Here is a 13,162-nt window from a genome sequence, read left to right on the forward strand (position 1 = left end):
CAAAACATAAATTTGGAATTTCACAAGCAGTCCTCAGATGAGCAATGCAACTTGTACGGGGCATCGTCCTGGATGTCATTATTTTACACACAACGAAGTTATGGTTTGTTTAATAATTTTTTTACGTCATAGACCGACATAAACGTGATGACACAAATTCAATTACTGGTAACACAAATAGCTATGAAAAAGATTAACGGCCTTATAACGTCATTAACTGCGCCACGCAATGCATTCTGGGAACAATATATTTGCAAAACAGGTACATTTAACCCGTCCAGAACTCAGTGTTATCGCGTTCCATTTGCATTTGTGTTATTTTTCGGAACAATATGATTATAGTTTAGCTCCGTAATTTAGAACTGGTCCACAAAAATCTGCGTATAAATGACGGCAATCGTTTTTAAGTTATATGCCGTTATTTTATTTCCCGTTGTGGCCCACTTGGTAATATATTTTCCTCTATGCGGCCCCTGAGCTAACATGAGTTTGACACCCCTGCTCTGAATTGTTCCTATGAATGTGAGTAGGCATGGTTTGTACGCTCTCTCTTCAGCTCACCGAAACCGAACCAGCACTATTGAAAATGGATGGTTGCTGCATAAATGTCGAATATTTGCATGGTGGAATCATCCGTGCACCTGACTCTGAAATACACGCTGCTCAAAAGTCTCAATCCTCTGTAAAAAGAGAGAAAACGAGATTTTAAGTGTTCGCACGTTGTTGTTGTGAAATGCTTGACAACTGATTTAACTCACCGTGATGTTGGGGAGACATGTTCCAAAAGCCTCTAGCATGTAGTTCGCCTGTTTGACTGACTTTGTAAAATCGTCCAAGGACAACCTGTCGTCGTGGTCGTGATCCTGAGAATGGACGCAATATAAAGTACAGTTGAATTTTCATTTACAATTTTTTCCCCTCCTTAGGTTTCTGATGAGGTTAATGTTAACCTTCATCTGACCATTATCGTGGATTTTAAACATAGAAGGGCCAAAACATGCCTTGTATAAATTAAACTGCACTAAAAAACTAGCCACCAGAGGGTGCTAGAACTGCACAAATGGAAATCAACCTGACTTTTTTTTATTTATTTTTTTAACAGATGTGCTGCTTTTAATATCATGACATGACGACGACGATATAGTGTGGCAGTTTTAATATCGCAATATCACGATATTGCCATTATCGTTACATACTGTTCTCCAATATACGCACCATCCTCTTGAGCGTGATCTCCACCAGGTCTTTGATGCCATCGTAAGGGTCCTCCTCCCCAGGTAATCTGAGGCTGTACCTCAGCATTTGTAACATTTCCTCCCTGGTGATGTATTTGTCAGCGTTCAAGTCGTACACGTGAAAGCAGTCTACACAAACGGGGAAGTCTTAGCGGGAGAAGTCTTTGAGTTGTTCGCTTTCAGACTTACATTTTATTCTTTCGTCCAGGGTGCCGCGAAGAAGAACCGATAGCCCCTCAATCCACTCTTTTAAGCTGACATATCCGTCATTGTCTTTGTCAAATGTGCGGAACACTGCACGACGAGAGACAAACATCAAGAATGAGGTTACACTTGGGTCAGAAATAACCCAAACTGGATCAATAATGGACGGAGACAACTTTTTTAGTTCTAAATAACCCACAAGCAACTATTTTGTGGGTTACCCAACATTTTGGGGATAATTGAATCACCCATTTTGAATTGGGTCAAAAATGAACCCACCCGACTTTGAGTTATTTTACACCAAAACTTGAGCCAAATTAAATGAATAACCCACAAAGCAACCACATCTATTTGGTTTGTTTTGTGCGTTATTCATTAGACTCAACTTTTTGGGGGGGTCAAATGTATAACCCAAAAAGTTGAGCCTGTCCTTTTTTTTTTATTTTTTTTTTTATTTTTTTTAATTCAATTTATCTGATTTATGAGCCAGTTGTTTTTAGAGTGTACATTCTTAAAACTACTGGGTCCCAAGAATAACCCAATTTGAATCAAAATTGGGTCAATTTGATCCAATTTTTTATGAAATAATTGTTTTGTATAAAACAACCTATAAGGTTGGGTCAAATTTACCCAAGTTAATTTCTGAATTGAACTTTGTGAATTCATCCATCCATCCATCCATCCTTTTGACCGCTTAGTCCTCACAAGGGTTGCGGGGGGTGCTGGAGCCTATCTCAGCTAGGTTTGGGCACCCTGGACTTGGCTGCCAGCCAATCGCAAAACTTTCTGAATTGTTTCGGATAAAACAATTTATGGATTGTTACGTACGAAACAACCAAGGTTAAGAACCAGTGAGCTAGCGAAAGTGTTGCGTACCTCCATCCATGATGGCGTCGTTGGTGAGTCCAAAGGTGTTGTGCAGAAAGCTTCTGAACTTCCATCTGTCTAAGCCGCCGACTGACCTCGCAGGACTCGCTGACTCCTCTAACAATGTATGAAACTCTCTGATAAGGCACTCCACCTCTCTTTTATTGACTATGGGTCAATTTAAAAAAAAAAAAAAACGGGGAGAAATGAGCCTTGTTGTGGTGTGCGCTGCAAATCATTATAGTCAAAAGTTGCGCAATTCTCAAACATTTTAGCCATATAAAATAATAAGAGAAAAACACATATAAAAATAGTGAATCATACTTACAGTGGGCCACTTGCTTCCAAATGCTTTCCGCGAGTTTTTGTACCAACCTTTTGGATATTTTGGACCTTACGGGCAACATTTTGCTCGCCGGTGGTGGCAAGGGCGCATGCTGGAGTTGACGTGTTGTCGCCATAGCAACCGTGCAGCTCTGCTTTCGCTCCACTGGAGAGGGCGCGTTCACACAATTCACAAGAACGCGATTAATGCCGCGTTTCTTTCCTGCACTAACGACATTGTTTGTCAGGGTTCTGCACAATCTCCATCAGGGGCTGGGCAAAGTACGGACTGCTCCGTTGGGCCGCCAATTGGCCTAGTTGTTGCATTAAATTGGTTTCCCTTAACATTGTTGAAAATATATACAATAATAGATATGTTTTTCGTGTATTGTTTGAGTAATTTATCTCATTAAACGATTTGTTGATTGACAGGAAATATTCGTCAAATAAACAATTTCACATACATTTATTTGTTTGATATTATTATGTGCAATTAAATAAACCATTATTACAATTTTTAAAATTATGAATTACTATTCTTCATGCACAACTTTTTTAAAAACTCATCTACAAATAACCTTAAAATAAAAAAATAAAAAATAAAAATATATATATATATATGCTGACGTTAAATTTAGATATTTTTTTATTATTATTATTTATTTTTTTTATTATTATTTTTTTACGATGGCGTTATGCTGACTACCACTGACATTTCACAATAGGTCAGAACTTTGTTAATCTTCCTGACGTTGTTTTTGTTTTTCCACTGAAGAACAGCAAGCATCTTCCTGTTTCACTTTACTTTGAGGCATATTTAACCAAGAGTTATTAATTATTCAAGTATTTCAATCAATATTTTGTGCATCTCCTTTCAATTAGGATTTTAAAAATTACACAATACTTTTTAAAAAGTAAATTACATGAAAATATAAAGCTACAGTACAGTATCAGTCCAATTACAGTAGAATAAAGTATAGATATTGATTTAAAAAAAATGTATTTTTTAAGGAACTCAAATGATGTGTATTGCTTATTGTCACTAGTGTCATGGGTGAGCTGCAGCATTTCCCGTGAGGGCTACACCCTGGATTGGTCACCAGCTAATCCCAGCCAAAGCGTTCGCCCCCCCCCCAAAAAAAAAAGAAGAAAAGAAAAATACTGATGGTAGTAAAGTAAAAATGCAACATTTTCCATTAAATAGTCATTGAAGATTCAGTCATCTACTTGCAACTTGACTTTAATAAAAACGTCATCCTCCACCATCATCATCTGTAAAATCCATCTGAGCACATAAACAGATTTCATAGCGAAAGGTCAGAATAATAACACATCCAGTTGACCTCCTCTCGTATACTCATGGACTGGCCCAGCTGCTTCACATGACATCATCGGCCTGGTGGCTTTCTATTTGTGCCCGCCGTGGAGTATGCGTGCTGATGGCTCAAGCAGCTCGTGGTTAAGGAAGGGTGTGGACCCTCATGAGCGGTCAACAGATTGGCTTGTAAAAAGAAACAAAACGAAAACAACAACAAAAAAATCTTTAAGGCGGGGATGGGGAAGGGATTGTTTTTTTTTCTTTTGAAAAGTCCTTTGATGGCCATTGTAAAAATCTGAATAATATGCTGCGGTGAGGTCGCATAGTGGTAGATGGTTAGCACATCTGCTTCACAGGAGCGAGGTCCTAGGTTCCAATCTGTACATTGGTTTCCTTCTAAGTCCCATAAAAGCATGCATGTTACCTATATGGGTGACAACGTGGCTCTCTAAAGTGGCCACGCCAGCCAAGATGTAAGATAGCGTTCATTTGTCTCACAGTAGGGAAGTTTGCAACACTGTCCTGATAGCAAGTCTGTGGCACACTTTTGTCAACATACCCCAATGCAGGCTTCATTCCGCTGGGCAAACGACAATGGCTTTTGTTCCAATGATGACTGGGGGCGGAGCCTGAGTTGTCAACTCCTTGGGCTGTCTCTCGGCATCTCGCCAGCAAGTGTATGCGCAGCAGCAAGCTGTCTTGAGCTAAAATGTGCGAGCTCGTTGCTTCTACTTGAGGAAGCGCTCAGTTGTAGAAATAAGCACATTTTTAGTCATAAGAGATTTGTTTATTTCACACTTCAGAGACCCAACTTGTTGTATACAAACAATTAAAAAGATGTTGACTCGTTACACCAAGTTTTTTGTCTGGCTCAGAGGCAGTTCAATATTGTCTTATTTTTATTATGACAGTTTAATTCAATTAAGAACAGAAAAAAATGGCTTAATAGAGGCACAAATCTCCTCAAATTAATATATATTTCTAAATAATAATAATAATAATAATAATAATAATAATAATAATAATAATAATAATAATAATAATAATTATTATTATTATTATTATTATTATTATTATTATAATGGCTGGCAACCAGTTCAGGGTGTACCCCGCCTACTGCCCGAAGCCAGCTGGGATAGGCTCCAGCACCCCGGCGACCCTTGTGAGGAACAAGCGGTTAAGAAAATGGATGGGCTGCATGGGCAGAATGTAGACGCCGCAAAAATTAAAAAAGGAGCGACGACATTCAGCTTCAACTGTGAAGAGTGAAGACGACCCTTTGATCGTATGACGTCACGCACGCACGGGGTCAAACTCGCCGGCGCGGCCAATGAGCTGACACAGCTTACGTCATTCACGGAAATACAGTTTTCTGCGTCTTTTTTTGGCCCTATCATCGCGTTTTTACCAGAGTAATCTTTGTAATCTTATTATTCGTACTCTACTTGTACTCTTTCAAAGTATTTTAAGGTGACTTTTTCGTGTCACATACCTCAGTTAAAATATTGACATTGACAAGACTTTATTCACATTTAGTATACTTTTGTGTACATAGTCTATTTATTATCATCTCTGGCGAAAGGGAAAGAAAAAAAAAAGATTGACGTTTTTATTTATTTTGGCAGTGTGAGGAAATGGCCAGCAGAGGGCGACATCGAATTTGGATAGGAAAACAGTGCACTAGGGGCGCTAACTTTGAAGGTTGATGTGATTGAAATGTCTTGAAAAGGAATGTATGAATGAAAATCAAACTTCAAAGGGTTTTTTTTGTTGTTTTTTTTTTTTTTTTTTTTACCAGGTATGCCGCATGCCTGAGGAGGGGGGAGGGGGGGGTGAGCGGAGGGAGGAGAGGGGTGCTAAAGGTCTTGCCAGGTTGGCTGGGAACGTTCAAGATACAAAAAGACCAGCAACAACTGTTCCAACACCAGAGAGGTATTTTCCTTTGTGGAATCAGGGGAGGGCAGACATGATGGTGATGCTTGAGTAGAAAAAAAAAAAAAAAAAAACTCAGGACAACAAAGAAGTGTGTAGGGCGCGCTCTTGCAGCCAAGGGGACCACCGCCTTGCACAGTCGCACTGACGCACGGCTGACTCAGCGGGGGCGCCGCTCGATCATCACTCAACTCGCGGGCCGGCGCGCACATGGCTTTCCACATCCAAGTCGGGAGCTTATAAAGTCAAAGGCTTCACAACAGCTCACCACACAGGAGCAACGCGAGAGTGGATGCGTCGCGAGCGCAACGCCAGGTACAGCTCGATCCCAACGGATCACTTCACATTTTGATGTACTTTTTTATTATTATAGGATTTGGAACCATTTCGTCAGAAAACAGCTATTTTATTTTCGAAAAGAATTGCACTTTAAATCATTATTATTATTAATATTATTATTATTATTATTATTATTATTATTATTATTATTATTATTATCATTATTATTGTTTTTCAAATTTTTATTAATTATAATAATAATAATTATGTACAGTATATATATATATATATATATATATATATATATATATATATATATATATATATATATATATATATATAATTATTAATTATTATTCAAAGTTTAATTTCAGGTAAATATCTAATATCTAATAATTCTAGACAACATTGCATTTTTAGTCCTCTGTTCATTCTAGGCATACATAATTACTTTATTGTACAAGTAGTCATATTTGAATTAGCTTCCATGTGGAATTTTTCCTTTTTTTTTTTTTTTTTTTTTTTTTAAATATATAGCAAATACAACCCTGACATTGGATGAAAATCAACCAGTAGCAAATTGACAATTGAAATTCTGATTTCTGTCCTTTGTCATGATTTCAAATGAGCACAGCACACACTTGTAGTAGGCGTGGCAGACTGTACTTTTTTTTTTTTTAACAAGTCCTCATAAAACCATTCACTGACTTGGATTATCTTCTTCATACCACAGTTGAGCAGGTGCACTGACCGTCCATCTTTGTCCTGTGTGTGGTCTTCCTTGTAGGTGAAGACACACAATGGAACTGAAACCTCTCCTCAAGAAGCTGGGCTCAATACTCCGAGCCATCTTCACGTTCCTCTTCGCGCTGGTGGTCCTTGGTGTGATGGTATGGGCCTACGTGGCAGGTTTCCAGCTGGCCACCTCCATGTACGGAATCATCTCCTTCGGCTTTTACGGCCTCCTGCTTTCGCTCCACGTGCTGGTCCAGAGCCTCTTCGCCTTCATCGAGCAGCGGCAGATGAAGGGCCGCAAGAAACCGTGTACCTTCACCAAGACCATCGGCTTCACCATCTCGGCCTACCAGGAGGACCCCGTCTACCTCAGAGAGTGCCTCAACTCCGTCCGGGCCCTCGAGTACCCATCTGAGCTGCTACGCGTCGTCATGGTGGTGGACGGGAACAGCCAAGACGACCGTTACATGATGGAGATGTTCATGGAGGTGTTCGCCGACCAGGACCCCGCGTGTTACGTGTGGGACAACAACTACCACACGTGGGACCCCAATAAGATGCACCTGGACGAGCAGACCGGTGCTGTCACCCTCTATTTCATCGGCGATGACCCCCAGCGAAAAGAAGTGGAGCACTTGATTCAGACCAAGAGATGTGTGTGCATCATGCAGAAGTGGGGGGGCAAGCGGGAGGTGATGTACACGGCCTTTAAGGCCCTCGGATCTTCAGTCGACTACATCCAGGTTAGTCGATTTCTTCTGTAGTTCAGGTTCCTCTTAGTGTGTTGGGCAGTTATTCAACATCCTTGATAATCCATCTTGAAGTTTATGGTCTAGTACGCTCTTTGTCCTCATAAATTGCAAAGCTAATGACAATTCAGTGCAACAGTTGGATACCGACAAATGCTCCAACGGCTTCATGGCAAGCTGTTCTTGATATCTAGCGTAAGGTCCATGTACTGTATGCTCTTTGTCCTCAAGGAGTAGGACAACCTTGGCAAACCAATAGGATAAATCCTTTGACTTTATTAACATTTTGAGTATATTTAGGCCATAGCACACAACATTTGAGCTGGTAGTTTTAAAAACTCACTCTCCCCGAGTCAAAACGTCTTTATAGCTGGTGTTATGTCTATGTAGAGATGAGCTAATTGGTATAAGCTAGCTGAGGTCAAGGTTCAAGTTATTAATGACGTTATACATTGAGCCCGTATCCCACTGAAGGGGGCAAACGTTTGCTAGTGAAATGTTGAGTTCTTGTCGGGTTTCGATAACCAACGTCAACGTTGTAACCTTTGCTAATCATTAGCCAGACGTTAGCTTGGCGAACTTTGAGCTAACATTGGGATGTTGAATGAATCCTGAGGAGAAATCAGCGTTTTCTAGCTTCGCAAACACAAACGTTCGCCTCAGTGGGATACGGTTTGAATGACACGCATCGTGGTAGATTGCGAGTGTTGAATTTAGACAACATGCTACTAATGAGGCAAAATTAGCGTTAGCTGACATCTGTGCGCTACCAGTACAACTGCTGAAGTGAGGACAATGAGCGTACAAGTAGTTAAGTTAGATGCCTGTAATTTTGTCTACAGTAAACCTGCTAGCTTTATGCTAACATATATTGTCAAATGTCATAGACAAGCTAATGAAAGTGAGCAAAGATGTTACACTAATCATTAACCTTAAAAAAACTGATAGTTTAATGAATGCACACAGAGCAGAAAGACATCCAAACAGAGCATATAAGAATGATCACAGGCATAATGCATCAATGGTTTGGCCTTCGCTTGTTCAGGTATGCGACTCGGACACCAAGTTGGACTCCCTGGCCACAGTGGAGCTGTGCAAGGTGCTGGAGAGTAACACCAAGTACGGTGCAGTCGGCGGGGACGTGATGATCCTCAACATGAAAGACTCGTACATCAGCTTCATGAGCAGTCTTCGTTACTGGATGGCGTTCAACATAGAGCGGTCTTGTCAGTCCTTCTTCAACTGCGTCTCCTGCATAAGCGGACCCTTGGGTATGTTTGTTTCTGGAGCGTGACTGATGTTATTAAATTCTGTAGCCGTAAATATAGACTTGTCACTCTTCTGGATTTAGGGCTCTACAGGAATGATCTCCTTCAGGCATTTCTGGAATCTTGGTACAATCAGAAGTTTTTGGGGACTCACTGCACTTTTGGAGATGACAGACATCTTACCAATCGGATGCTGAGCATGGGATACGCCACAAAGTAAGCAACTTTTTGAAGAATTGTACCATCGTCGTTGCCCTCTCTTACTGATGATTCCATCAAACTGCAATCTGTGCTCCACATTGATTTGTGATTCAATATAAAACTTTATAGCTGAAATAAAATGTTGGACATAGAGACACTGGATTGCGTGACTACCTTATCTGAGTCAGCTCACCTGCTTGATGCTCATTATTTGTGGCACGTCATTTGTGACCAATAGGCAAACTGGGCTGTTTGATTAGGAAACCTGGGGTGCATGGCATTCTGCCGAGATTGTTTATTTGTCGGCTGAGTAGAAGCTCCTGTGGCTAAAGCCAAACTGTGTCAGGGTTTTACTTTCTGGACCTGGACCTCAGCGCCATTTTCCACAAATTCAGTGTTAGCATCTTCTCAATTCTCCTTTGAGTGTTTGACTGTCTCAATCACTAAATTGTTGAAAGTGCATCGGCGAAGGTTGAACTTCTTTTTTTTGTGTTTGCTTAATTCGAGTTTGCGGCATACCTGAAGCTTGCTTGTAATTCTGATTTTGGTTTGCAACATAAAGCACAAACAATTGAACAAAAAAAATGGAAAAAAATTAGGCAGTAGCTATTTTGCTGTGATCGTCAATTCTTTTGCTAGCATTAGTTTGTCGTGAACGGCTCTAACTGGTCAACCACCAGAGCAAGGAATTTTTGGCCTGCCGTATATCGGCTATTTTACCGTGATTAGCCTGCCTACTGCATCTCCTTCTGTCCCTTTTACAAAGTTTTTAATTTGTTTTGTCACTGAAAATGAGCTACTATCGACATTAGCCTACAATACTACATTTCATTTACTAGGTAATTTATTCATGACAATGAGATAAAAATCATGGCTTAAGGAATTTCTTAAACACAAGTCTCAATGACAATTTTACATTGCAGAAGCTCAGCAAAGGAAATAAGCTGTTTTGTATCAACCAAGTTACATGTCTTTGCTGTGCTAACTGCTAAGCTAATTGCTAGCGAGGCGTGTCCATCTCGACTAGACAGCGTACACATTGCGACCTACATTTGTGTTATACATGTACGCTTGTAAATGTCTATAAGCAATCACAGTAAAATAACCCATTTACGGCAGGCCAAGAATTCCTCGCTCCAGCGATTGACCAATCAGAGCCATTCACGGCAAAATAATGCTAGCTGGAGAGTTTGCGGACACAGCAAAATAACCACTGCCAAAAACTCAAGTTGGGCATCTTGTAAGTCAACTAATGCGGACTATCCACTGATCTTTTCCCTTTCCAGATACACTTCTTGCTCCAAATGCTACACGGAGACGCCGGCTCAGTTCCTGCGCTGGCTCAACCAGCAGACCCGCTGGACAAAGTCCTACTTCCGCGAGTGGCTCTTCAACGCCATGTGGTGGCACAAGCACAACCTGTGGATGACCTACGAGTCCATCGTCTCGGGGGTCTTCCCCTTCTTCGTCACGGCCACCATCATCCAGCTGTTCTGGACGGGCACCCTGTGGGATATCCTGTGGGTGCTGTGCTGCATCCAGCTGATCGGGCTGGTGAAAGCGGCGTATGCCTGCATCCTGCGCAAGGACGTGGTGATGGTGTTCATGTCCCTCTACTCGGCGTTATACATGACCAGCCTGCTGCCGGCCAAGTACTTCGCCATCCTCACCATGAACAAGAGCAGCTGGGGGACGTCGGGTCGGCGTAAGATTGTGGGGAACTACATGCCCCTGCTGCCCCTGTCGGTGTGGGCGGCCATTTTATTATCAGGACTGGGTTACACAATCTACAGAGAGAGTCAAGAGGACTGGTTTACCGAAGCCAAGAAAATGGAAACGGAGTTTCTTATCTTTGGCTGCTTGGTCTACTTGTGTTACTGGCTGATTATGATGGTTTTATACTGGGTGTGGTTCCGCAGGTCATGTCGGCAACGTGCCAAAAATTACACGTTGAATGTGTAGGGCCGCAGCGACCAGTCGCGTCCCTGCGAGTTAATTTATTATACGTCTGCTATTTTAAATTAATTTATTTAGTCTCCAATCTCAGGACAACAAAGGGCTTTCATGCAGCTGCTAAACCAACCAACAGAATGAATGAAGTATTAATTAGTGAGAGGAAAAAAAAATACTTTGGCAACTGCATGCTGTTGCACATTGAAGGGAAACTGTACTGAGGGCTTTTGGCCTATCCTATGCACTTACATAAGAGAGACACATTCCTTATATCAAAAGATTATAGAAATGCTGTACAAACAGGATCCTGGGTATTGTGTGTATTGTGAAAATATTTATAAGAAATATGTGGTTGTACATATGTGAATAGCTGTAAAAACAAAACCACTTTTTACCACTTTTGTTGTTGCACTGGAGTTCTGAGGATGCTTTTCTGCAGGGTTGCACACTTGAAAATACACGTGTCGGCGGCATATGTGTGTATGCATGTATGTTTCAAAGGACTCTTACTTTGGAATCCCCTTTGTCAAAATCGTGGGATTTGTGATGTGAGAATAAGGGAGTCCACTTGGCTCCCGGAGACCTTCATGGAAACTTCTGAGCCAAAACATTGAGTTCCTGATAAGAGACCACTCCCACGTTCTGTGGGACCAACATCGTTTTATTTATTTTTTTTGCTATTTGTTCAAGGAAGCATGTATCAGATGCGCACCACCTCCGACTGCGTGAAATAAAACAATTTACATGCCTACATTGAGACTTCACTTCAACGATGATTGCCATTCCAAGAAACATCAAACGATTACAACCGAGGTAAAGCTGTAATGTATCAAAATGATGTTGCAGTATCTATGTCCACTCACAAGTGTGAAGCATGAATGTATGAGCACTTTTGTATTACAGTACGTGGTAACAAAATAACAGGATTTGCAATGGCTTCATGTAGTCATGTGAAGAATCAATGTGAACAAATAAATATTTTTCTAAATTTTAACTTGTTGTCTTTCGATTCACTTCAAGCGGAACCCCCAAAATGATTTTACAGTAATATATTCTACACAGTTCCACTAGTCTAAGCACAGTATTTACATAATTGCATTTGTACAATATGAGTTAAGCAGCGAAATGCGTCCATTTTTGCCATTTCAGGGGGCAGCCATTTTGTCACTTGATGTCGACATCGCAGTTGTTCAGTGCTCAGGTAAAGACCAATCACGGCTCACCTGTTTCTGAATTGAAATATCGATCACAATACCATGTTTAGACTAGACTAAGTGAAATTTCTACAGTGGGGAGAATAAAAGGCTTTAATAATAATAATAATAATAATAATAATAATAATAATAATAATAATAATAATAATAATAATAATAATAAAGGTTAGAAACAGGATTCTCACAACTAGTGGCATAGAACATACTATTGTGAAGAAAATTTCGAGGTTGACTTCCCCTTTCAAAATCACACACCAAAGCATTTAGAAACATTTGCTGTAACATTTAAGTAATTTACTGTTAGTTTATTAATGTACTGTATTTTATTTTCCAGTATATTATTATACTGGAAATTATAAGAGCATTAAGATAGTTTAGTGTAGGTGCCAATATATGACTGAAATTTTAACAGTAACACTAACAGTACAGTAATGTAGCTAGCTAGCTAGCTAGCTAGCAAGACAAGACTTGATGCACTTTTAGAAAGTAAATATATCTTAATTCAATAAACGCACAGCAGATAGACAAAAAGTCAGACATTTTAACAGTAACACTAACAGTACAGTACTGTAGCTAGCTAGCTAGCTAGCTAGCAAGACAAGACTTGATGCACTTTTAAAAAGTAAATATATCTTAATTCAACAAACTAGATGCACAGCAGATAGACAAAAGGTCAGACATTTTAACAGTAACACTAACAGTACAGTAATGTAGCTAGCTAGCTAGCTAGCACGACAAGACTTGATGCACTTTTAAAAAGTAAATATATCTTAATTCAATAAACTATAGATGCACAGCAGATAGACAAAAAGTCAGACATGGGACAACATTAGCGATACGTTTTTATAAATAAATGCGAAAAAATAAAACTTCTTTGCTTGCC

At 40.2% G+C, this 13,162-nt stretch overlaps 2 protein-coding genes across 2 annotated transcripts; one reads left to right on the forward strand and one right to left on the reverse strand.

Moving 5' to 3' along the window:
• Window positions 1–140: 140 nt before the first annotated feature.
• clxn (calaxin) lies at window positions 141–2,741 on the reverse strand. Its single transcript, XM_077527745.1, has 6 exons — window positions 2,635–2,741; window positions 2,316–2,474; window positions 1,425–1,529; window positions 1,216–1,364; window positions 759–863; window positions 141–680 (listed from the first exon to the last, which is right to left on the reverse strand). The coding sequence occupies exons 1-6, from the start codon at window positions 2,711–2,713 to the stop codon at window positions 630–632; spliced, it is 648 nt and encodes a 215-aa protein (XP_077383871.1). The 5' UTR covers window positions 2,714–2,741; the 3' UTR covers window positions 141–629.
• A 3,421-nt stretch (window positions 2,742–6,162) lies between these two features.
• On the forward strand, window positions 6,163–11,219 carry has1 (hyaluronan synthase 1). Its single transcript, XM_077527425.1, has 5 exons — window positions 6,163–6,195; window positions 6,947–7,637; window positions 8,689–8,914; window positions 8,995–9,127; window positions 10,399–11,219. The coding sequence occupies exons 2-5, from the start codon at window positions 6,960–6,962 to the stop codon at window positions 11,072–11,074; spliced, it is 1,713 nt and encodes a 570-aa protein (XP_077383551.1). The 5' UTR covers window positions 6,163–6,195; window positions 6,947–6,959; the 3' UTR covers window positions 11,075–11,219.
• The last annotated feature ends 1,943 nt before the right edge of the window (window positions 11,220–13,162 follow it).

This window comes from Festucalex cinctus, chromosome 7 (genome assembly GCF_051991245.1).
Source record: "Festucalex cinctus isolate MCC-2025b chromosome 7, RoL_Fcin_1.0, whole genome shotgun sequence".
Taxonomy (NCBI): Eukaryota; Metazoa; Chordata; class Actinopteri; order Syngnathiformes; family Syngnathidae; genus Festucalex; species Festucalex cinctus.